General features: G+C 41.2%; 1 protein-coding gene across 1 annotated transcript in view; it reads left to right on the top strand.

The window, feature by feature from the left end:
• Positions 1-27390, top strand: part of SLCO3A1 (solute carrier organic anion transporter family member 3A1) — a 656353-nt gene that overhangs the window by 101672 nt on the left and 527291 nt on the right. The window contains exon 2 of the mRNA XM_077263428.1: positions 14025-14490. Within this exon, the coding sequence (XP_077119543.1) occupies positions 14025-14490 (466 nt within the window). The remainder of the gene's footprint in view (positions 1-14024; positions 14491-27390) is intronic.

The raw sequence follows: 27390 nt of genomic DNA, 5'->3' as shown, positions 1-27390 counted from the left end.
AGACCATCATGATGACTATAGACTAGTAATGAACAGTAGAAAATGAGGAGGGTAAAGGAGTATATTGGGTATCAAAGTTTATTAAATATACAATGTATAAATACGATCATCAATTTACATAGATACGAAAAATCATTAAATACCTACATATAAAGTGCATACAGGATGAGGACAGAACATCCCACTGGTGAACGGGGCCCAAATGGTCAAATTGTCTGCACTGGACTGCAGACTAATAATGAATGTAACCGCAGGGTGCCATATGGCTAAATAAGTGTAGTGCAGTGATCGCGATCACTGCTGATAGACACCGCCAAAAATGCTTACCACTGATTACGGTGGGCACACCAGGACACCAGGCTGGGACCGGGAAGAAGAAAGACCCCCGACGCGCGTTTCGCTTACGCGGTAAACAGCTTTCTCAAGGGGATGAATAATGAAGAGTAATGAACAGTAAATGTAACACTATGTAAAGGGAAATATCTTATCCATCAGTTGTTTAACTTTCCATTGTTTTCTTTTCAGTCACACTGTGTATAAAAAAGGTGATAGTCACCATGTAAAATGTAATATGTTATCAGTTAAAGGCTACATCCACACATCTGTTGTATATGTTTGTGTTCTTTTCGTTTGTTTCTTAAAGAGCACATGAACCCATGGAGTTTCATTGAATTATTCACACATTAATTTTAAAACCAGATCTGAGTGTCTGATCCATGAGACTCGGAGCATATCCTATTCTCATCTGTTTTGCAACTCACACTGAAATGTTAATATCTATGTGTATCCTCATAATACGGATCAGGGCCCATTTGTGCTTGATCTGTTTTTCACTAATCCAATGTCAAGAGTCAATAGTAAATAAAAATTCTAACAGTCTGCTTCCTTCGGTTTTTACAAATGGGCGAAAAAAAAAACAGATGCAACATGGGGGGCAACACAAAGACAATATGGATGCCACTTAACTTTAATTCCAGATTTGACTACTGATGATACTGTTAAACATAGTTTCAGGGAAGCCACACTAAACCATTGGCTTTCCAAGATGGGTTTCTTTGATACAGTTAGGTGTTTAAATGCATCCTTGAGAGAGTTCACATTCTATTCTGAATGATACAAGTCTTTTTCCAGGCTTGATCTTGCATTAACTAACATTACTTTGCTTTCAAGCTTTTGGCAGTTAAAGTAAGTTCTTGCAAGTGGTTGGATCACTCTCCAGTATTAGTACAATTAAGTTTCTCCTCCAACAATGCAGAAGATAAAATTTGGAAAAATAGTTCCTATATATTTTTCCAACTTCCCACTTATGTTGTACAGACTAGAAATTGAAATTGAACTGGATCATTACTTTCAAGAAAACAACTTAACATTTAATATTCCCTTCCTTTTCTTGAGTGCCCATAAGGCAATTATTAGAGGACTAATGATCCAGCATTCAGTAATGTGTAAAAAAACTAAAAACACAGAAAGTACGAAAATTATCCAAAAAAATCAGTCTGGCAGAATGCATAGATCAGTCGCACCCTTCTGATATCAATCAACCGTTCATCCTCAAAGTCAGAAAAGACCTTCACACTTTACTTACTGATGAATTTGACAACCAATATCAATCACTTTACCTCAATTATTATGTCTGCTTCAATAAGGTCTCCAAGCAAATTAAGACCTAAATTGTAAAACTCTAGGATTATGCAGATAGTTGACTAAAAAGGGGCCATCTATACCCTAGAATCATATCAAATGTGTATGGCTCATTTTATGAATTATTATACAATCTAGAACCAGACTGCAACACCCCACAGCAAAATCTATCTACCTTTTTGTTTTGATGAGCAGAAGAATCTTCTAAATGCTCATACTTCTATTTAAAAATTGTGGAGAACAATAATATCCCAAACAAATCACCAGGACCTGATGTCAGTGAAAATTAACTTACTTTCAAATCACTTTTTTCCCGATATCTCTCCAGAATTTGTAACTAAGCTGGCGTGTTGTGTTAATTTTCTAATGAGATGAACCAAACCACAATTGTTACTGTCACCAAACCTGGCAAAAACTATTTGTACACTTCCAATTACTGACCTATTTCTCCTTTGAATAGTAATGCCAAATATATGCTATACTTTTAGCCCATCATTTAATAAAGGTTCTTTCCGCCATGTTTCAGTGAAGCCAGAAAAAAGTTCACCAAAGATAGGTAAGCTACCAATGGAATAAGGCATTCTGAAAATGATATTTAATGACTCAAATGTAGGAAAATTCCATTCTTGATTTTAACAGCTGCAGAAAAAGATTTTGACCAAATCCACTGACAATATGCTTTTGATAGCCTAACAAAATTTGCCTTCTCAGGCAATCCAAGTACTTTACTCCAGCCCCTTAGTCAAAGCATTTACTAACAGTAATCACTCTTATAGCTTTAGATTATCTAATGGGACCCACCAGGCTGTCCATTGTCCCCACTTCTATTCATCTTAGGTCTAGAACCCCTGTCCAAAATGGTACTGACAAAGGAAGACAGTAGCGGCATACCGCGAGATAACCCAGCATAAATAGGTCTGTTTGCTGATTATGTCATTTTAACTTATACTGACCTCATTAATAACTTAACACATGTTAGAACTGTGTTATGAGCTTTCCACTGTATCATTTTACAACATAAACTTTTGAATCATACATTTTAGATTTCAATATGCTTAACCCCTTAGTGACAGTCAATTTGGTACTTAATGGCCGAGCCAATTTTTACAATTCTAACCACTGTCACTTTTTGAGGTTATAGCTCTGGAAAGATTCAACGGATCCCATTGATTCTGAGGTTGTTTTCTGTGACATATTGTACTTCATGTTAGTGGTAAAATTTATTCGATATGACTTGCGTTTATTTATGGAAAAAAGGAAATTTGGCAAAAATGTAGAAACATTTTGCAATTTTCAAACTTTTAATTTTTGTGCCCTTAAATCAGAGAGTTATATCACACAAAATGGTTAATAAATAACATTTCCCACATGTCTACTTTACATCAGTGTTATGATCGTGGTGCTACGATCCTGGTATGTGTTCTCTGGATTTGAGGAAGTATCCTAAGGACAGTTGTTGCTTCCTGGAGCTGGATACAGGTGCAACGGTCATGGCATCTGTCATCGTTAGGTTCATGGACTGTGACTATACTGGCGGGAGATACAAAAGCTGTGGGCCAACCAAATGTTGGGGGACATTATCGCCTAGGACTGGGGCAGGGGGAACTACCAGCCCTGGGTTGTGATCCTGTAGACTGGGGGTATTGCATTGTGGCAATCTACATGGAATTGCTGTAAGACCGTGGACATAAGAAATAAAAAATAGTTAATCTTCGTAGGTGATTCTTACAACCCACAACCTCAGATCTTTACAAGCACTATTATTTGTCTAAGGTGCATTTGCACCTTCACTGAGTGTCTCTTTTAGTTTTAATAATCTGCAGGGACTAGGACCATATTGAATTTTGATAATAGTGGTGAGAAAACTTTTTTCTTTTTTAGTCCCCCGCCTTCCAATCAGTCATTTCCTCTCTTTACAGATAAAGAGACGAATAGACACAGTAGTTATGTTACAAGACACTGATATTATTTTTATTTTGATGTCCTATTCAAAGGTCTCAGAATGTGCATCTCTAAATCAAATTCCTAAGTTTAGCATAACAGCAATGATAGATTTAATAGTGTCCTTTTGCACCTTTCAACATCAATCCTTAAGGTTCTTATACAGGGACTCAATAATTGCTAAAAATATATAGACATAATATCACATTATTAAAAAAATTCCATAAATTACAGCTGCATTTCTTTCGCTCCCTAAGCGACTGCCTACTTCTTTTGGGACATTTCTGCACCTTTGTTGGTGATATACTGTACATTAAATATATTTTATAAATTCCTTTCTATACGATTTCCTGAACATTAATTAATATAGCAGAGGTAACAGCACAGTACCTAATCCGTGATCTATGAGTGGAATATAATATTTGTTTTATCTTGTAGCCGTCAGAGATATGTTTATGTACTGATAATTTGGGATGTCCTCTAGTGCCCGCTGATCCTCTTTCATCCTCCCAGCCTGATATCTGCAGCTAGTGATGTTTGCCCAGTCACTCCTATGCCAGGTTCACTGCTTTCTCTGCAGTGTGAGGACTTTGGTGTCCTTCATGCTGTGGCAGTGAAGTGCACATGATTCAGCACATTGTCCCAAGCTTGTGTCCCTCAGTAAGCACTTGTTAAAACAATCCCTCTCTTCCTGTACAGCGTGCTGTGCGGAGCCCTCCCCTGTGTAACGTAGTAATGAATGATGTGAGGATCGGGAGCACACAATCATTTTCAGAGTAATACTGGCAAATAAACAAGAAGTGACAGGAGATTGATGCGGAGGTTTCAGAGCCCTGCTGAATTCTAATGTTCTCTTTTATCTGCCGTAATGAGTAGATTTCCGATCTATCACAGTTTACATCTGTTGGAAATTTTATATGATGTGAATGTTGGAAGCTTATTAAGGCATTTGCTGCAGTGCTAATAGTATTTTTCTGGTCATGGTACATTTTTTCATTCAGCTGTAATACAATTCATAGAAAGCATTTATCTGATGAAGGTTGTTTTTTAAGATCCTTGATGCATGCAGTATCAGTTTACATCAGGGTCGGAAGCTAAGAGCTTGGGGCCTCTGTGCAAGAAGTATGTCTGGGCCCTTCTACTTTTATGGCACAAAGCTACGGATTATATATACTGTGTGTACAGATAGCTGTGTATATATTTATAAATATACATGATTACATAGTCTTCTGTTTTATGTACAGTGCCATAACTGATTACATAGCATCCTCCCTTGTTATGTACAGCACCATCCCTTATGTAGCATCTTATCTTGTAAATTGTCATCATTACATAACATATCATCTTATTATTTGTGTGATTCCTACTGCCCTCTCTTTATTGCATAGCATTCACTTTTGTTATTTATAGTGCTATTTATTTCATTAATAGCATCATTTTTTGTTATATATAAAATAAAATAAAGTCCCTGTAACGGGCTGGGATTTGACCCTTGGTGCTTCGAGTAGACCTACGTAGTTCCTGGTTTAACATGTTTGCTGTTGTTGTTGTGTACCCACTAGTGTCTGCGCTACTTGTGGGCCTGCATTGTGTAGGTAAACTGGGTAATTGCGACTTCTTAGATTCACCATAGGTCTGACAGATTCACCGATAGCAGAGGGTGGATTCTCTGGTTCCACTGCTGGGGTGACGTTTGGTGCTTGAACCTGCTGGTGTAAAGTCTCTTCTGGTTCAGGATGGTTCTGAGTCACTTCATCTGGTGTTTCCAACTGGGGAAAAGTCAGGACAGGTATCACTATGGCCTGATGTATTTGAGTCCAAGACTGGGGAAAATCTCCAAGAACGGTGTGGATTTTCTTTTCTTCTTCCTCCATTGGTTGAGAAGTTCCTGGACTTTCTTCTTTGTTCCTCAGTTTGTCAGGGCATACTTTAAGGTGATCTCTGGATACCGCAGTTGAAGTTTCTCCTCCATCTTTACTTATAAGGCATACTTTTGTATTGTCAAAGTAGGATGATAAGATAGTATATGGTTCTGCTTCCCACTGGTCGTCAAGTTCATGCATTCTTCTTTTACTCTTTAGCACTTGTTCACCTGGTGACAAGCAAATTGCAGGGGCACGTTGGTTATAGTCTCTCTTTTGTTTCTGTCTTGCCTGGGACAAGATTCTTTCTACACACTCTTGTACTTGGCAGAACTTCTGTTGTCGCTCATTATCCCAATCTGCATCTGGTGAGGTAGTTTCTGGTGTGAGGACTCCCATGTCAAGATCAACAGGTAATTTGCTAGATCTTCCTCTCATCAGGTATGCTGGAGTGCAGTTGGTGGAATTCACTGGGATGTGATTGTACAGCTCTAACAAGTCTTTCCAACATCTCTGGCCATAAGTTTCTTTCATGCAAAGGCAAGGTTTTCAGTAAGTCAATCACCACTTGGTTCATCTTTTCACACATACCGTTGGTTTGTCGGTGGTACGGTGTTGTTCTGATCTTTTTACATCCGTACAGGTTGCAGAACTCCTGGAACACTTCCACTTCAAAGGCTGGGCCTCGGTCAGTTAGCATCTTCTCAGGGTAGCCAGGTGGTTGGCAAAAGTATTGCTTGAAGGCTTTGACTGCCATCTTTGCTGTCTGGTTCTTTACAGGCATGACTACCAGGAATCTGGAGTAATGGTCCACAATGGTCAGAGGATAGACATAGCATGACCGGCTTGGAGCTAACTTCACATGATCTAAGGCAACCAGTTCAAGTGGCTGTTTAGTGACTATGGGCTGTAGGGGAGCACTCTGGCTGTCACGGTCCTTTCTGCGCAGGTTACATGGGCCACACTCTCGGCACCACTTTTTGATGGTTTTTCTCATGCCAATCCAGTAAAACCTTCCAGGATCTCTAACTTCTTCCATCCGTAGTGTCCTGCTCCATCGTGGTACGCTTCCAGAACCATTGGCACATCTTGTCTTGGGACCACTATCTGCCAGACCAACTCATGTGTGCGTGGGTCGACATTTCTCCGGCACAGCTTACCATCATAGTTAAACAGTTTGCCTTTTTCCTTCCATAGCTGTTGAGTCTCTAGTGGAGCATCTGGACCAGAATGTGAATCTGCTTGCGTCAGCAGCTCTTTTACCAGATGGACCGTGGGGTCACTGTCCTGTGTCTCTGCCCATCCATTGTGAGGCAATGGGTTCAGCGTGGCTTCTTACTTGTTACTGCGCCTGTTCCTCACATAATGAGAATACTGAGTCGCTCTGGGGCGATGGAAAGCTGGTAACTCTATATCTTCAAGTACCTCCGGATCTTCTCCCACTTCTGATAAGTTGGGTATCCTGGACAGCGCATCGGCATTGGCATTCTTGTGCACTGCACGGTACTTGATGGTGAATTCATAGATGGACAACCGGGCAATCCATCGCTGCTCCAAGGCATCTAGTTTGCCGTCTCCAAACTTCAACTGAGTGAAGGATCCCTACAACCTGACGTTCCAGTCAAACGGGGTGTTCTTACCCTTGGTTTTCTTAGATTGGCCCACTAACAGGTCTTGCAGTGATGCGGCTATCTTAGTGAAGTCTTTAATAAATCTTCTGTAGTAGCCTACTGTAGAATCTGCTGAGCTTTGGGGTGCCAGTTAATACTAATTAACAAGAACTACTGGATCTTTAAAAGGGGGTTTATTACAAACAAGGTATTTACAATGACATACATAAGGGAAGTCTAACTAAAGGACAAGGGTAAATTAAAGGGAAGGGGTAGTAGGAGAGGGTAGAGGAAACTGGGATGTGGGGGAAGGAGAAGATGCTTAACTGATCCTTACATATATATTAAAGCAATACACATCCACACCCACGTACAAGCCATGACTCCACCCTTGCTTCCGGAATCTTCTGTGGCAAATGTCCAATCATCTTCTGGCAATGTGAACACTGTCATTGGCTGCAGTAATCATCACCTTCTTGCAGATGGCATCCTCATACTTGGGAAGAAAGTTCTTGTGTAGGACAGGTTAAACTCAATTTGGGCTGGCTCCAACATGTCCATTCAAAGAACAATGGTTTATCACCCAAACACCACAGGCATTGTGTACCAATATACATATCCATAGGCCGAAGACAGGATGTCTATCTCAGGACCACTGGCTTATAATGGAAACCCACAGGAGTTGTGTACATATGTAGATAATGATGGGTCACAAACAGGACAGAGGCTATTCATTCAAGATTTTCACAGTGTACACTTATATCCTCCTTTAGGCTTTAGGGCCAATATTCATTCAGTATGTAGATGAACCTCTGCCTTATTACTAAAACAAGGGACATCACACAAAAGAACACAGGCCTGACTGCAAAATACGTTTTACACAGTCTTGTATCTGGTTTATCTCATAATTCAATACATCTCAGTGATTTCTATGATACGTGCATTGTCCATGTTGTCTCCAACACCTACCAACACAAAGAACTGTCGGACTTCGTGGATATTGTTGGGTTTCAGCAGTCTCTGATCACGGTGACCTTGTCAGGGTCTGGTGCCACTCCTTCAGAGCTTACCACATGGCCCAGGTACTGCACTTTGGGTTTCAACAGGTGACATTTAGATGTTTTCACCTTCAGGCCAAAGTTGGACAGCGCTTCAAACACTTCAGCCAGGTGCTTTAGGTGGTCCTCATAAGTCTTGGAGAATACGATGACATAATCCAGGTACAACAAGATGGTTTCAAAGTTCTTGTGCCCAAGACCGCACTCCATCATCCTCTGTCATTTTCCTGGGGCATTGCACAGTCATAACGGCATGTAATTGAATTCAGAGAGGCCCATTGGTGTTGTGAAGGCTGTCTTCTCCTTATCCGCCTCTGCTACGGGAACCTTTTCCATGGTGGAAAAGTAGCTAGCAGATTTTAAAGCAGCTAATGACTCTTCTATTCTGGGCAACGGGTATGCATCCTTATGTGTAATGCGGTTTATCTGCCTATAATCAACACACATTCTCATGATGCCGTCTTGACGAGGACTAATGGAGCTGCCCAGGGGCTGCAACTATCTCGGATTACCCCAGCCTCCTTCATCTCTAGCAACATACTTTTGGCACACTGGTAATGAGCTGGAGGTACAGGCCGGTACCTCTCTTTAATGGGTGGATGTCTTTCCGTGGGGATATGATGTTGAACCCCTTTTACCTGCCCAAAATCTTGTGGGTGTTTGCTGAATACCTGCTCATACTCATGGACCACCCAGTAAGCCCCTTGTTTTTGGTGTGATGGGGTGAGGTCAGTGCCCACATGTAATTTCTGACACCAATCCTCCATTTGTCCTGCAGAGCCACCGTCCTCCGCCTGGCCGGATGGGACCAAGGGTTCTGTTGCCTGTATTACATTATTATCAACAGTAAACAGTTTGGCAAGTGTGGCATATTGTTATGAACTGGTGGTTTAGGAGCAACATGGGACGTGCTCTGGAGGAGGTGGTACCTGTACTGACCACAGTTCCTGAGCTTAACACAACACTAGAAGTAGCCGTGGGATGTTCCTGTCACTCCCTAGACGCCTCGTCACAGCCGGAGAACTAACTACCCCTAAAGATAGAAACAGGAAAGCTATCTTGCCTCAGAGAAAATTCCCAAAGCATAGACAGCCCCCCACAAATATTGACTGTGAGTGGAGAGGGAAATGACATACGCAGAATGAAACCAGTATGTAGCAAAGGAGGCCAGTCTAACTAGATAGATAGAACAGGACAGAATACTGTGCGGTCAGTATTAAAAACTAGAAAAATCCACCACAGAGTTTACAAAAATCTCCACACCTGACTAAAGGTGTGGAGGGTAAATCTGCTTCCCAGAGCTTCCAGCTTAACTGAATAAATCCATACTGACAAGCTGGACTAGAAAAAACATAGAAAGTGCAGAACGATTAAGTCCACAATAAGTGGACTGCAAAAGAACAAAGCAAGGACTTATCTTTGCTGAACTGGTCAGAATATCAGGGAAATCCAAGCAGAGATTTGAATCCAACCAGGAACCATTGACAAGTGGCAATGGCTGAAGGATAGAACCAGGCTAAATAGCCGAGCCAGAAAGACAATCAGTGGAAGCAGCTGCTGACTACTAAATCCAAGGAGCAGCCATACCACTTAAAACCACCGGAGGGAGCCCAAGAGCAGAACTCACAAAAGTGCCACTGACAACCACCGGAGGGAGCCCAAGAGCGGAATTCACAACACATATCTGGTTAGGTGGACCTCTTTGCCTCCACAGTTAAGGACACGTACTGGTACCCTCCCCTTGCGGACTTCAACCACCCCTTTGGCTGTCAGGATTGTGGGCCTACTATCTGAACACACAAGCTCTATCAGGGCCTGGTAATCTTTACCTCTGAGGCCTATTGCTGCCCGACACCATATCAACATTTCACTCCTGGGGGTATTGCAATGGGGATTGGATCACTCACTGTGACTCTGCCAATTTCTCCACCAGATAGTTCTACCTGCTGTCTCTGTACCAGGGCTCTGATTTCTTTTTGCAGGACTCTCTGCTCACTGTAACCAGCAGTTTCAGCCACCTGTTGTAACAAGACAATAACCTCGGCAAGAAAATTTTCAATAACATTAGTACCAATGGTCATTATAGGGTTACATTCACGTCGGTCAATATCAACAATCACCATTCCTTGGGCCTTTAATTCTACCTGCCCCACCTTAATAGTGACCTCCTTGTACCCCACATGTGGCAAAGGCTGACCATTACTGGCTACTATTGTTAGATCACTATCTGGGCCACGGGTAATGTCTGTGTCAGACCAATAATGTTTATAAAGAATGTAAGGCATAGTTGTAACCTGAGAGCCAGTGTCCAACAAAGCGTTCATCGGGATGCCGTTGATCACAATGGGGAGGACAGGTCATCCTCCGACATACTTGGCTCCCCAGTTTTGTGGGCCTGGTCGTCCTACTCCTGGGGGGGTTGGCCCTCTGCCCCAGGGGTCACTCGTTTAAATGACAGTACCTTGGATTATGTCCCGCCTGGTTGCAGCGTGGCAGATGGGTCGTCCATCCGGATGATAGCGATCGTCGTCTCTTCCTCTGATCAGCGGGATCCTCTTCTGTCATTGCCAGGGGACGTCTTCCGATCTGGAAGCCAGCTTGATCTTCTCCTTTGGGGGTTCCTATAGGGACTGCACGGTCCTGGCGAGTGCAGCCACGCTTTTAGTCAGTTCCTGCAATTGGAGGCGTAGTCCTGTGGAGGGGTCATCATCCAGGATCTGTGCGTTGGCCTCAACGGGGACCTGAGGATGTGATGCCACCTCCTGGTGGTACGTGAGGGATGGATGCCTAGGGGGCACTGTGCGGCTGGGCAGAGGTTCGTGCAGCACCCGGATGGCCCTGTCTTTAAATTGTGCAAAGTCCAGGTCAGGGTTTTGCAAGGCCAGGATGCGTAGCTGGGTCCTTTGGGTGCTGTACAGGAGTCCCTCAATTAACTGCTCCTTTAAGAGCTTCTCTCCCTCCTGCACACTGTTAGGGTCAACTTGTTTTATTGCCAGTAATGCCTCTTGCAGATGAAGGGCATAGTCCTGTATGCTATCCTGTGTTCTTTGCTTACACCCGAAGAACTTCATTTTTATTTCTGCAGCGGTGCAGATGTCAAAGGTGGTTTTGAGTTTGGCAAAGATCTGCTGCACAGTCCTTTTTTCCACATGTGGCCAGGATTTTATCTCTCTTAGGGCTGCGCCAATCAATTGGCCAGTTAAGATTTTAACTTTTTGATGCTCTGTCAGGGGATAGATTTCAAATAGGCTACAGAGTCTTTCCTTAAAGTCACTTAATGTATGGGACTCTCCGAATTACTGTGGATATATATATATATACAGTGCCTAAAAGTAGTATTCAACCCCCTGCAGATTTAGCAGGTTTAATAAGATGCAAATAAGTTAGAGCCTTCAAACAAGAGCAGGATTTATTAACAGATGCATAAATCTTACAAACCAAAAAGTTTTGTTGCTCAGTTAAATTTTTATAAATTTTAAACATAAAAGTGTGGGTCAATTATTATTCAACCCCTAGGTTTAATATTTTGTGGAATAACCTTTGTTTGCAATTACAGCTAATAATCGTCTTTTATAAGACCTGATCTGGCCGGCACAGGTCTCTGGAGTTATCTTGGCCCACTCCTCCATGCAGATCTTCTCCAAGTTATCTAGGTTCTTTGGGTGTCTCATGTGGACTTTAATCTTGAGCTCCTTCCACAAGTTTTCAATTGGGTTAAGGTCAGGAGACTGACTAGGCCACTGCAACACCTTGATTTTTTGCCTCTTGAACCAGGCCTTGGTTTTCTTGGCTGTGTGCTTTGGGTCGTTGTCTTGTTGGAAGATGAAATGACGACCCATCTTAAGATCCTTGGAGGAGCGGAGGTTCTTGGCCAAAATCTCCAGGTAGGCCGTGCTATCCATCTTCCCATGGATGCGGACCAGATGGCCAGGCCCCTTGGCTGAGAAACAGCCCCACAGCATGATGCTGCCACCACCATGCTTGACTGTAGGGATGGTATTCTTGGGGTCGCATGCAGTGCCATCCAGTCTCCAAACGTCACGTGTGTGGTTGGCACCAAAGATCTCGATCTTGGTCTCATGAGACCAGAGAACCTTGAACCAGTCAGTCTCAGAGTCCTCCAAGTGATCATGAGCAAACTGTAGACGAGCCTTGACATGACGCTTTGAAAGTAAAGGTACCTTACGGGCTCGTCTGGAACGGAGACCATTGCGGTGGAGTACGTTACTTATGGTATTGACTGAAACCAATGTCCCCACTGCCATGAGATCTTCCCGGAGCTCCTTCCTTGTTGTCCTTGGGTTAGTCTTGACTCTTCGGACAAGCCTGGCCTCGGCACGGGAGGAAACTTTCAAAGGCTGTCCAGGCCGTGGAAGGCTAACAGTAGTTCCATAAGCCTTCCACTTCCGGATGATGCTCCCAACAGTGGAGACAGGTAGGCCCAACTCCTGAAAGGGTTTTGTACCCCTTGCCAGCCTTGTGACCCTCCACGATCTTGTCTCTGATGGCCTTGGAATGCTCCTTTGTCTTTCCCATGTTGACCATGTTTGAGTGCTGTTCACAAGTTTGGGGAGGGTCTTAAATAGTCAGAAAAGGCTGGAAAAAGAGATAATTAATCCAAACATGTGAAGCTCATTGTTCTTTGTGCCTGAACTACTTCTTAATACTTTAGGGGAACCAAACAGAATTCTGGTGGGTTGAGGGGCTGAATAATAAATGACCCTCTGAAAAGACTTTTTCCAATTTAAAAAAAAAATAAACAAAGAAATAACATTCTTTTTTGCTGCAGTGCATTTCACACTTCCAGGCTGATCTACAGTCCAAATGTCACAATGCCAAGTTAATTCCAAATGTGTAAACCTGCTAAATCTGCAGGGGGTTGAATACTACTTGTAGGCACTGTATATCCTTACTTTCAGGGAGGTTAGCAAAAGGTCTTCGAAAGTTACATGTTTAACCAGATGGTCAATTTAACCAACGAATGTAAATGACCCGGTCATCTGACACTTATTCTAATGAAGGACCTTTCACATTCAAAGATGAGAGTCAATTAATTAGAACTTTCCCAAAGATGTTATCCTGATAATTATATGTTAAATGGAGACTGAAGTTTATTTTACGCAAACCATAAGCCTTTAGAGACGTTTCAATAGACAGTTTTCACATATAAAAAGAGGACTGAACTCTTGGGGGGGGGGGCAGACATGCAGCAGGGATTAGAGATGTGATACAGAGATTTCCAGGAAGAGAGAAATTAACACAGAGGCTCATGGACTTCTATCATAATAATGTATGAATAATGCTTGTTTTCATGCACATGTATTTATTTTACCTTATTGCCTTTAGTGACTGTTTTATTTCTTATCATTTATTAAGTAAATTCAATTTAGTTTACTCAGTTTTCGTGTGAGCATTCCTTATTCATCACAATCCTTTGAATCTGTTACAAAACAATACCTCCACAGTGAATTCCTCCATAGTACCCTTTTCGCAAAGAATGATATCCCCACAGTGATCCCAGCACAGTAAGATGCCCCCACAGTGACTCCAACACAGTATAATGCTCACCAAAGTTCCTCCACACACTATATAACGACACAATCGTTCACTCAATATGTGTGCCCCTATATAGTCCTCCATACAGTATGATGGCCTGCCACACAGTATAATAGCCTCTACACAAGCCTCCAGACAGTATCATGGATTCACACAACCTTCCACACTGTATAATCATCCGCACACAGTATAATGGCTCCCGATAGCACTCCCAACAGTTTATGGACCCCCACATAACCATGCTCTGCACCTATTACCAGTATGTCACTGTTTCTAATTGAAAGTATTGCTCAGTAGTGTTGCATGATGAATGAAAAGTACAAAGGTGTCAAACTAACATGTTCTTCTCTTCTTAGGTTAGTGTCCTGACAACTCTGGAACGAAGGTTCAACCTGCAGAGTGCTGATGTAGGAGTTATTGCCAGCAGCTTTGAGATTGGGAACTTGGCTCTTATCCTGTTTGTTAGTTACTTTGGAGCCAGGGGACATAGACCTCGCTTAATTGGATGTGGAGGAATAGTTATGGCCTTGGGGGCTTTTCTTTCCGCTCTGCCTGAATTTCTTACACACCAATACGAATATGAATCTGGTGAGATTCGATGGGGAGCAGAAGGAAGAGATTTTTGCGCAGTGAATGGTTCCACTACTGAGGAGATTCCTGAACAGGATATAATATGCAGGAATACTGCTACTACCAATATGATGTACCTACTTCTCATCGGAGCACAGGTCCTGCTGGGAATCGGCGCTACTCCTGTGCAGCCACTTGGAGTAGCATACATTGACGACCACGTGAGACGGAAAGACTCTTCCCTTTATATAGGTACAGTGAAATCCGTTCATTAAAATCTTTAAGTATTGAATACCAATTTGGAATTATGTTTTTATTTTTTTTTAAATAATATCAAGGGATTCTACTTATTGTTCTCCACTTTTGCTTCTATTACAACTCCCAATATTCACTGGTGCAGTACTTTGATATGAAATGTTCTTATTGTAATCGCACAAGGTTTGAAATATTGTTCTATATTGTAACCTTTTTTGTTGCCACGTTCATATTCTATCAAAAATAAAAGTCAGCAATCTGATTTTTAAAATCGTAGGCTCTATTCACATTGCATTTGAGCCAAATCTTTGCCATAAATTCGGGAACACTGCGGGTGTATGTGGAGAATGTATCAATGTGCCTCAGTTCACTAAATGAAAGTCAAAATTGTGTGCTGTAAGTATTCATTGATTCAGTAGGCATCAGTTTACTTTTTTAGCCTAGTACACTTTCTTGTGGTATTCTTTAAAAAAGAAAATTGGAGTTTTTGGATGCCACATGCCACTAAAGATAATACCTACACAATGGCAGAGAGTGTACAGTAGATATGCGCATGAGACGAAGAAAGATCATAATAGATCTGAAACGCGTTGTATATCTACACTCTATGTGTTCTTCATATTTGTTGTGGATTATTCAATAAAGCCATGTAAAATTTTAGTTGGATTGTGGAAGCTGGATATTTTTCTGTTTTCCTCTCTTTACACACAGACCATGTGGTCCGTACACCTGGTGTTGAGTGAGATAGACTTTACTACTACACAGTGGCATGCAACTGAGTTAATATATAGTCCCTATGTATACTGCTGATGGATGGGTCAGACATCATTTCAAAAGAGCCTTACCTGTGTTTTTCTTGCAAATTTTAAGGTTAGGATTGCAAGTACAAGGTCTGTTTTATGCCTAAGGTGATCTTTGTTACTCATGCTGAATACTATGATTTGCATTTAATTCAAGTAATATTAGACTTTTGCTTTTTCTTTCTTGAGTTAATATAAAATTCTCACAAGTTGCTGGGATTTAGTCCTGCTGATAAAAGAAATAGATATAATTTAATTTTACTGAAGATCTGTTATAGTCCTCTGATCATTTGTATTAAATTGCAAGCAATCCATCCTACACAGGTTTATGGTGTGAAACATTGCTATTTTTCATGTCTTGTTTAAATCAATTATTCATTACAGAATTCAATAATAAGATTTGCAGTACAAACAATACTTAACAGAAACAGTGGTGCTAACTGGCGCATCAATTTCTGTTCTTTAACAGGTTGTTGTTTTCTTCTATATGTCTCCTTTATAAAACGTGAATCATACCAAAGTACAGTATGCATCTACTGGAGTTCCAGATGAAGGAAAAGGCCTCCTGGACTCGTGTAGCAGTCAGAAAAATTTTCAGGCCATGTTAAAGCCTTATGGAAATGATCAATTCTGGGAGGTTTCTTGTGTCTCGGAGTCTCGAGGAAGCGGGGACTAAGGCATGGAGTTGCTGAAGAATGGGAAGGGCATGGTTGTGGAGTGGGTGAAACATCCAAAGGGTTTGTGTTTGTAGCAGAAATGTTCTACAGATCTTCCCATCTCCCAGTTGCTAACTGTAACATCTCTTCCTTTCCCTTTTGCACCTGCTTCGGCTACTAGCTGCAGCTACACCTTTGTTTAGAGTCATGCATGCCAGCATTGGTCTTGTTAATTCCTCAGACTATGGTGCCACTAGACCAGGGAGCTTTGGGGTTAATTGTTTGGTTTTTGATTACTCCTTTATGAAAGCCTTGTGAGGGTCTGCCTGCTATTTAAACCTCTGAGTCTCTGACATCCACTGCCAGTTAATTAGTTTTGCTATCTGACTTGTGCTCTAGTCTTTGCTTCTGCTCATTTCCTGACTCCTCCTGTTTTCTGACCTGAGCGTGAATTTTGATCATCCTCTTGTATAAGATTTCTGGTCCTGATGTGACCCACTGGCTATGACCCTGCTCAGCGACTCTTCCTGCCTCTAGATCATTTCTTTGGATGGCAGCCCTCCCAGGAAGCAATCCACTGGACTCCGATGTAATACCAGATCCCTGTACAGGGTTTAAAAGGTGAAGGTCCGGGTTACCTATGGAAACTGCCAGATGGAGTGGCTTGTGACAAGTCTGTTCAAGGCAGCCTTTTTTAGTCTGTGGCGTCTTACAGTCATGACGCCAAAAGTTGTGAAGCATGATGTACTTAATGTTGTCGTAGACAATGATGGATGGGTTCATTACTAATTCTGTACAAAGCAGAGCTTATATTAGAAATTGTATGAAGACTCATAGAACATACTTATTAGAGATGACCGAATTGATTTGATACAAATCGAATTAATGTTGAATTTGTAGAAATATGCTGAATGACGAGAATTAGAGCAATTTGCAACTTGATTTGCACAAATGGCCTAAAATGGCTTCAACATTTTACACATTGTAGAGAAATGCATGAGCCAGAAAATGCTCACAGGACTTTGCAGGTGATGGGGCATGGTTCCCCATAATGCCTTGCAGCTACCACATCACATGGTATAACATAATCAATCAAGAGGGTCTATTATAGTTTGTATGAAATCAGGAACTATTATGTGGTGAACCTGAATCAAAGGAGGATGGCATAGCTTACAGCTTCGCGATACAGATGGGGAAATAATGACATAAAACACTGAATAAATTGTACAGATAGAGTATATGATAGCACAGCAGTGATGAACAGTTACAACCTGTTTACCCATAGACATATATGTTTAGGTCACTTTCATGATACTAAGGCCATATTACTGAGCCTGAAATGAGTTGGATACAGTCCTAGAGACCTCAGTTTGTCATACATGGCTTTTCAGGGCAATTAAAGTACTTGCAATTTGTGGTAAATGGAATCTCTTCAAACCAATTTTTTGGGAAACATTAGTCAAACTTGGCAAATTCTAATTTTAAAAGATTCGCTGATCTCTACTACTTTTATGTAGGCATTAAATTATGCAGCTCCTTCTATTGTTGACCCTGGTAAATAGATTTATTTTATATTGGCCAATGAGTTGATTCTTCTTGGCTTCTTGAGAGAATAAGAAAGCTTTATTATGATTGATTTATCTCTTTGAGAAATTAGTGTTTGTAAAGCCTGCTGTTGCCTTCTGTACTAAGTGCAGAATGAGAGCAATTTCCATCATTTGGAATTATTAATAAGAATTGTTCCCTATAGAATGGAACAATTAATATAACAGGGAAAGCTTTTTGTAATGCAGCAGGCGGCTGAACACGAAATATTGTCTCTTTTAGAGATACTTTTTTTTTCCGTTCATTGCAGTTACTTGTTAAATTACAAAAGCCAAACATTAAGTTCAATCTTAATCAGTCTCAAGATTGTTAAGATTATTCCGTCAGCTGTAAGATTTAGATTTCCTTCTTATTTATTTATTTATTTTTCTTTCTTTTTAGCGCTGGAAGAATATAAAAGCTAATGCTCGCTCTTTACAAGACAACACTTTTTTTGCAGTGTTAGACAATTTATTCAATTACTCAGCTTGTGCTACTACAACGGGCTCTTGCAAATTAAAAATATTATCATTGTGAGGTTGTATGTTCTGTACTTACTTTGCAAAGAGCCTTGGAGTGTCTTTGATCATGTTGACATAAAAATATAATTTCCTTAATGTGTATTTAGAGTCTTAGGCATGGCACATAGAGTAACATTGGGCAATGACTACACCTACAGTATTTATATGCTATGATCTAATAGGATTATGACAGCAATGGCTGTGGGCAAACTACAGTATTTATACAGTGTGATTCACTTGCTACTTTTCCCAGAAAAATTGCTGTAACTTCTAAAGGAGACTTGACCGAACTGAAATGTGGAGTGTACATACTTTGGATCATGAGAAGTGAGAGTGGAATGAACCTCAGCGACGGCGCTGAGAAACTTTCTCTCTCCAAGTGGTCTGGCCAACTTGTTGCTCCACCGGTCATTTCCACTACGAGATAGACTTGCTGCATGCCTTTCTTGGCATCAGCAGTTTATGTGTGGTGCTTGCATTTCACTCCTGCCAAATTCCTTCTTCATTTGCTAACAATGCACAGATATAGGTTGTAGTTGTGTGTTTTCATTGTGAAAACTTATTCGAAAACTAAGTCCTTAAAGAAGGGCCAAATTGAGTTTCTAAAGAAGTTTTGGGGTCGAAATCCACCGACCAAACCATGTATTGAAGCTTTCTTTGATCGCAGAGTTATCTCGAAAGGACAGTGACCACAAAGATCACCTGATTTAACCATTTTTCCTTTGGTGCCATTTGAAGGGTCAGGTGTACAGTAACAAATCACGAAAATTACAGGTCCTCCAAGAGAAAATACAGCGAGAAATTAGGGCTATGACCCCAGACATCCTGCAGAATACATTCAACAATATGGAATAGCAAGCTTCAATGTGAACGGTGGACATTTTCAACATCTGTTTTAAAACATCAGTTTCTCATGAACCAAGATATGTACAATCCACATTTCAGTATGATGGATTGTTTATTTTAGAAGGTACAGCAATTTTTCCGAGTAAAGTAGAATCACCTTATTTAAAGAGAAATATTACTTATTATTGTATGAACTTTAATCATACTGTTTTTATACTAAATTCAGTGTATATGTAGATTTTACCAGGAAAATTAATTTGTAGCAAGTTTATTTTCTGCGAATTCCATTTTCCTTATTATCCTTTGTAGAGATTTTAGTGCATAATAAATGTAAGATGTAGAAAAAACCCAACTAATACCTCACCACTCACCTTCATTGCTCACTGTCCCTCATATGGTCCTCAGTTCCTCTTGTTACTGCTGCTGTGTGTTGAAACTCCAGGCATCTTCATACATCTTCACACATGAGCCATGACGTCTAGGGCCTACTCGCATGTCATGACGCCTCGGTCTCTGTGCATGTACATTGTAATGTCTGACTTCACAACGTACATGAGCAGCAATGTCGAGTGGCCTATTGGTCTTAAAAACCTATGAAATGCATCTAATTGTGCTTCAGTAACCATAGAAACATCTGACTAAGTGTTCTAAAAACAATGAAGCAGCAGAGTTGGTAAAAAAATTTGTGTCAGTCTCAAAACTTTTGGTCGTGACTGTATATTTATGTCCTGTCAGGTAATTATGATGACTCACATTTCTACTTTGCATTGTTTGGTAATTTATCTCTTGCTTGAAAAAAAACAAAGATCGCTATGTTGACGGATCCTATAATCCTGGGATTAAGGTCAGTTTCACACATCTTTTTTTGCTACGTGTGCTATCTGTCATTTTTATGAAAAGCTCATGGACCCATTACAAAGCCTGTGGCTTTTGACATGCTCTTTTTTTTTGCCAATCAACTTTTCGCAAAAATAAGAATAGCAGAGACATGTCCTACTTTAGTCCATGTCACATATCAAACTTGCCAATGACTTTGTGTAAGAAACTGATAACATTTGGATGTCATCCATGTGCTGATTGTATGTTACTGTTTAAATGGTAGGAGAAGCGAAGATTTGCTTGTTTTTTTTCATATGTGCAAAATGAATACATGGCTCATATAAACTGATGCAGGGACCAAAAATGATACCAACATGCTGAAAAAACATGGATAGATTTTCATGTATGAGGCAAAAAGGACATGTAAAACTGGTCTTAAGTTGATGCAAAATCACTAATTGGCTATATTCACACGTAGTTTTTTAAAAGGTACCTGTCAGCAGAATTGTGCACAGTAACCTACAGACAGTGTCAGGTCGGCGCCTTAATACTGATTACAGTGATACCTGGGTTGATGAAATCCGTCTTGTGGTTGTTATTTAATCTTTATTTTCGGTTTTGAGTTAGTGATATGCCCGTGCTCCTGGGCGGCCTGTGAGAGTCTGCATGTGGTGCTCTGATTATATATTCATAATGCAGGCTGCTGACAGGTCACTGATCCCTCACTGACCTGCCCCCTATTTTGCATAATGAATACCTGTACATACTGAAGAAAAAAAAGAAAACTCTTCTGCAGGCAGGTACCAGCCTGCGCAGTAGCAGCTATCGGGTTTGTATAGCGATCCGATAGCTGCTATTGCGCCATCTTGCTGGAGAAGAAAAAAAAACCTCCTCCAAGATGCTGCTACCCGTGCCTGCGCAGTATCAGCTCTCAGTAGCAAACACTATGGCTGCATGTCACTGGAAGTCTCCGAACTAGCAAAAATTAATCAGTTCATCACTTCAGCCCACCAAACTTATATCATAGGAAACCTAAGATAGAAACAAAATGAGCATATGCCCTGCTGTAAGTACCGTAAATTAATAAATAGTAATAATACATATTAATAACATTGGGTACTTAGTAAACACTGTCTTTGATCAAAAAAGGGTAAAAGCCATCCTACTGCAACATGGTGTCCCTCTATTGGAATGGTCCTATCCTCTAGTATTAAAATCTCACCTTGTGTCAGACCTCGGTTCTGCTCTGCCCCATCTATATACATCACATCTACAGTACAGAGCAAAAGTTTGGACACACCTTTTCATTTAAAGATTTTTCTGTATTTTCATGACTATGAAAATTGTACATTCACACTGAAGGCATCAAAAGTATGAATTAACACATGTGGAATTATATACTTAACCAAAAAGTGTGAAACAACTGAAATTATGTCTTATATTCTAGGTTCTTCAAAGTAGCCACCTTTTGCGCCTCTGGCGCTGAGCCCACATCAAAGCCACGACATCTCAGCTATTTTGTACAGCTGACATATGCGTGCAATAGCAGTGGGTGGAATCGCGATCCACCCGTGCCTATTAACTAGTTAAATGTCACTGTCAAACGCTGACAGCGACATTTAACTAGCGCTTTCGGCCATCGGGCCGGAAATGCACATATCGCTGACCCTGTCACATGATTGGAGGTCAGCGATGTGTCGGCATGACAACGAGAGGTCTCCTTGAGACCTCTATGGTTGTTGATGCAGGATTGCTATGAGTGCCATTCTGTGGTTGGCGCTCATAGCAATACAGGAATTCAGTCACATAGGAGCGATCTGAGCATCGATTCTGTGTAGCAGAGCCGATCGAGTTGTGCCAGCTTCTAGCCTCCCATGGAGACTATTGAAGCATGGCAAAAGTAAAAAAAAATGTTTTAAAGATATGAAAAAAATAAAAAAATCTACGTTTAAATCACCCCCCTTTTACTCCATTCAAAATAAAACAATAAAAAAATCAAACATACACATATTTGGTATTGTCGCATTCAGATTCGCCCAATCTATCAATAAAAAAAAGGATTAACCTGATCGCTAAACGGCATAGCGAGAAAAAAATGTAAAACGACAGAATCACATTTTTTGGGTCGCTGCGACATTGCATAAAAATGTAATAACGGGCGATCAAAAGATTGTATCTGCACTAAAATGGTTTCATTAAAAACGTCAGCTCGACATGCAAAAAAATAAGCCCTCAACCGACCTGAGATCCCAAACAATGGAGACGCTACGGTTATCGGAAAAGAAAAGTTTTAGAAAAGTTTTTCACCACTTAGATAAAAAAGAACCTAGACATGTTTGGTATCTTTGAACTCGTAATGACCTGGAGAATCATAATGACCGGTCAGTTTTAGCATTTAGTGAACCTAGCAAAAAAGCCAAACAAAAAACAAGTGTGGGATTGCACTTTTTTTGCAATTTCACCACACTTGGAATTTTTTCCCTTTTTCTAGTACAAGATATGGTAAAACCAATGGTGTCGTTCAAAAGTACAACTCATCCAGCAAAAAACAAGCTGTCACATGGCCATATTGACAGAAAAATAAAAAAAGTTATGGTTCTGGGAAGGAAGGGAAGCGAAAAACGAAAACTCAAAAACGAAAAAGGGCCCCGTCATGAAGGGGTTCAGGTTATGTTAGGTTTGTAGATGGGAGCACAGCAGAACCAGGGTCAGATTATACACCAAGCTCTAAATAAATTTCTTTACCAATGGGAAAGCTGGGATGATATCTCCCACCCCTAGGTTAATAAACCTAACATTATTCAGTAAAAGCTATCTTTACAGTTATGTGATTTAAGATTAATAATATTAGACATAATGTAATAATAGGTTCTAGAGGGAATATGTTTATTGACTGTCTGTATCAGGATATTTCTGTATGTTTCTGTACAAAGAGTGAAAAGCAAACCACCTTTCTGATCTATGTGCATTGCTCATAATAGAAGCTACATTGTTTTCTTTTTCATTGTGAAAATTGCTGAACACATTAGAAAAGTGAGCATTCCCCTCATGTATTAGAGATTCCATGGTCACCAGGGAGGCTGCCTCATTATTGTCTGTAGGCAGGGATTGGGATAGGAAATTGCATATAGAAAGATAAGAAAAAGAGGTTAGATTATACTCACCCAGGCGTCCTTCCCGGCGCCTGCGCACTGCAGTACTTTGATGTGCCCTCAACAAGGCAGACAAAGTACGCCTGCGCCGGAGCCGCAGCGTGAAGACCAGAAGAGGATGTCATCCTATGAAGATGGGAGGCCCCGGACCGGACCGCAACGCCCACCGGATCGGATTTTGGGGGTGCCTTTAACTTTATAGGTTTTTTTTTTTTTTTAGTTACATAGCTTTCATTCTTTCATTCTAGAAATTTTTGCAACACTGTAAAAAAATTTGTAATAGATGGAAACCTAAAGAGGTTGTCCACTACTTTAATATTCATGACATACCCTTAGAATAGGTAATCAATGTCTGATCCAGAGGCGTAGCTATGGGTTCAGCCCAGGGGGGCGAAATATCTGAGTGGGCCCCTAAAAGGACGACATATCATTGGTGCAACTTGCGCAGCCGCACATTGGTGCAAGATATAATAGGGTCCATTTCTACCTCCAAAAAAAGGTGCAATTTTGCATTTTTAGGAGTTCTTTGGCTGCAAAGGGATCATATATTGTTCTTGCACATGGGCCCTTTCTGTCTGTGTCCTTCTGTGGCCCCTAACCAGGTAATCTTGATTATAACTTTGGTGGTATAGGGGAACCTCATTAGATGACCGCCCTGTTATAGTGGTAGATACCAGTCCTGCAGGACATATAGAGATTACTGCACAGTTATCGATGGTGACTTACAGAGGACGTTCTTTCTTGTGGAGTCATTCACTTTTCCCATCTTTTCCACCTGGCCCAGACCAACATGTCGACTTCTCCAGTCAGGACTCATCTGCAGAGATTACAACAAAGACACATCTGTCTTCTCACATTTCCAGCACCGTTCACATGTAGAATCATGAAATCCTAGAATGTTGGTGTTGGATGGGACCTCCATGGTCATCGTGTCCAACCCCCTGCTCTATGCAGGATTCACTAAACCATCTGAGACAAATGTCTGTCCAGCCTCTGTGTGAACAATTCCATTGAAAGAGACCTCACCACCTCTCGTGGCAGCTTGTTCCACTGATTGCTCACCCTCACTGTCCAAAAGTTTTTTTATAATGTCTAATGTGTATCTCCTCCCATTCAGTTTCATCCCATTGCTTCTCGTGTTTCAATGTGCAAATGTATTCTCAACCTGCACAAACTTCTCATCCTGCCAATGCCCCAATACTTACTGCACCTGCTGTGCATTACAAAAATAGAGCTCCTCTTAGTGCCCCACACAGTAATGCCACAACTGTGCCCCTTACATCGTAATAATGCCTCCTTTGTGCTCACTGGTAACATTACCCCCTAGAAAATATTAATTTCCTGTGCATGTGCCCTCCAAATTTTGTCCCTAGAAAATAATAATACCCCATGTGTGCAACTTTGATGGTCACAATACTGAGAGGCCCTTTAACAATAATGTTTAAGTGCCCACTTAACATTTAACCCCTTAACCCCTAAGGGTGGTTTGCCCGTTAATGACCGGGCCAGTTTTTACAATTCTGAACACTGTTGCTTTATGAGGTTATAACTATGGAACGCTTCAACGGATCCTGATAATTCTGACATTGTTTTCTTGTGACATATTGTACTTCATGATAGTGGTAAAATTTCTTTGGTATTACATGCGTTTATTTGTGAAAAAAATGAAAATTTGGCGAAAATTTTGAAAATTTTGCAATTTTCCAACTTTTTTTAATGCACTTAAATCACAGAGATATGTCACACAAAATACTTAATAAGTAACATTTCCCACATGTCTACTTTACATCAGCACAATTTTGGAAACAAAATTTTTTTTTGTTAGGGAGGGTATGTGCACACGTTGCGGATTCTCTGCGGATCCGCAGAGTTTTTTGCAGTGCAGAAACGCTGCAGATCCGCAATTGATTTGCAGTACAATGTAAATCAATGAGAAAAAAAAAACGCTGTGCAGATTGTGCGGAAAATTCCGTGCGGAAACGCTGCGGATTAAAAGTAGCATGTCACTTCTTTTTTCCGGATCTGCAGTGTTTTTGTACCCATTCCATTATAGAAATCTGCAGGGGTAAAAAAATGCTGAAAATCCACAAAAAATCAGCAGCAAAACCACACAAAAACCGCTGCAGATTCGCATAAAAACGCGACAAATCCGCAGCTGCGTTTTCTGCCAAGACATGCAGAATCCGCACCAGAAATTCCTAAGCCTAATCCGCAATGTGGGTTAAAGGGCTAAGGGTTAAACGTTGACCAGCAATTTCTCATTTTTACAACACCATTTCTTTTTAGGGACTACATCACATTTGAAGTAACTTTGAGGGATCTATATGATAGAAAATACCCAAGTGTTACACCATTCTAAAAACTGCACCCCTCACGGTGCTCAAAACCACATTCAAGAAGTTTATTAACCCTTCAGGTGTTTCACAGGAATTTTTGGAATGTTTAAAAAAATTGAACATTTAACTTTTTTTCACAAAAAATGTACTTCAGCTCCAATTTGTTTTATTTTACCAAGGATAACAGGAGAAACTGGACCCCAAAAGTTGTCCAATTTGTCCTGAGTACGTTGATATCCCATATGTGGGGGTAAACCACTGTTTGGGTGCATGGCAGAGCTCGGAAGGGAAGGAGCGCCGTTTGGAATGCAGACAGATGGATTGATCTGCAGATGTCACGTTGCATTTGCAGTGCCCTTGATGTATCTAAACAGTAGAAACCCCCAATAAGTGACCCCATACTGGAAACTAGACCCCCCAAGGAACTTATTATTATGTGTTGTGAGAACTTTGAACCCCCAACTGTTTCATTACAGTTTATAATGCAGAGCTGTGAAAATAAAAAATCCTTTTTTTTCCACTTAAAATTATTTTTAGCCCCCAGTTTTGTATTTTCCCAATGGTAACAGGAGAAATTGGACCCCAAAAGTTGTCCAATTTGTCCTGAGTATTCTGATACCCCAGATGTGGGGGGAAACCGCCGTTTGGGTGCATGGCAGCGCTCTGAAGTGAAGGAGTGCCGTTTGTAATGCAGACTTAGATGGATTGGTCTGCAGGCGTCACATTGCATTTGCAGAGCCCCTGATGTACCTAAACAGTAGAAACCCCCAAGGAACTTATGTAGATGTGTTGTGAGAACTTTGAACTCCCAAGTGATGCTGTAAGGCGGCTCGTTTTTTGCGGGACAAGATGATGTTTTCAGCGGTACCATTTTTTTTACGGTGTTCACTGAAGGGGTTAACTGGTGGGATATTTTTATTGGTTGGGTCGTTACGGACGTGGCGATACTAAATATGTGTACTTTTATTGTTTGTTTTTTATGTAGATAGAGAAATGTGTTTATTGGAACAATATTTTTTTTTTCTTTACTGTATTTAGAATTTTTTTTTTTTTACACACATGTAAATATTTTTTTTTTTTTACTTTTTTACTGTGTCCCAGGGTGGGGCATCATGCTGTAGTGTCAGATCGCTGATCTGACACTTTGCAGAGCACTGTGTCAGATCAGCGATCTGACAGGCAGTGCAGTAGGCTTGCCGGCGCCTGCTCTCAGCAGGCGCTTGCAAGCCACCTCCCTGCAGGACCCAGTAGGAGCCCCACGGTCATTTTGGATCTGGGGCCTGCAGGGAGGAGACGCTCGGAACAACGCAATCACATCGCATTGTTCCGAGGGGCTCAGGGAAGCACGCCCCCTCCCTGTGCGATGCTTCCCTATGCCACCGTAATGCTGCAATCATGTTTGATCGCAGTGTTTCGGGGTTAATGTGCCAGGAGTGGTCCGTGACCACTCCTGGCACATAGTTCTGTATGTTGGCTGTAATAATCAGCTGACACACGGCAGCGATCGGCCGTGCTCCCCCGTGAGTGCGGCCGATCGCCTATGTCGTACTATCCCGTCACTGGGAATTAAGCCCCAGGTCACCTCGACGGGATAGTACGTCAAATGGCAGAAAGGGGTTAATAATGTCCCCTGAGTTCCCCATGTATAATTCCTCTATGCACAGTATGATGATCCACAGCTCCCCTATACACAGTGTGATGATCCCACAGCTCCCATATACACTGACTGATGATCCCACAGCTCCCCTATACACAGAATGATGGACCCACAGCTCCCCTATACACAGTATGATGATCCCACAGCTCCCCTATACAGTCTTATGCCTGCAGCTCTCATACAAATATGATGTCCACCAAGAGTTCCCTTCACATATAATGATGTCCCCACTGCTCCTCCAATACAAAGTATAATAGTTAATAGCGTTCTAAGGCCGGCGTCACACTCGGCGTAAGACAATACGGTCCGTATTTTACGGCCGTAATACGGCCGAAATACGGTGAAATGTTCCCAAAATAGTGATCCGTAGGCAGGGTGTGTCAGCGTATTTTGCGCATGGCATCCTCCGTATGTAATCCGTATGGCATCCGTACTGCGATATTTTCGCGCAGGCTTGCAAAACCGACATCTAATGGATTTATGTGCTCAAATGTTCATTAAAACATATATACAGTATATATATATA

The sequence above is a fragment of the Ranitomeya variabilis genome, chromosome 5 (genome assembly GCF_051348905.1).
Source record: "Ranitomeya variabilis isolate aRanVar5 chromosome 5, aRanVar5.hap1, whole genome shotgun sequence".
NCBI lineage: Eukaryota > Metazoa > Chordata > Amphibia > Anura > Dendrobatidae > Ranitomeya > Ranitomeya variabilis.
Note: the sequence above shows the minus strand (reverse complement) of the source record. Positions and strands in the feature narration are given on the sequence as shown.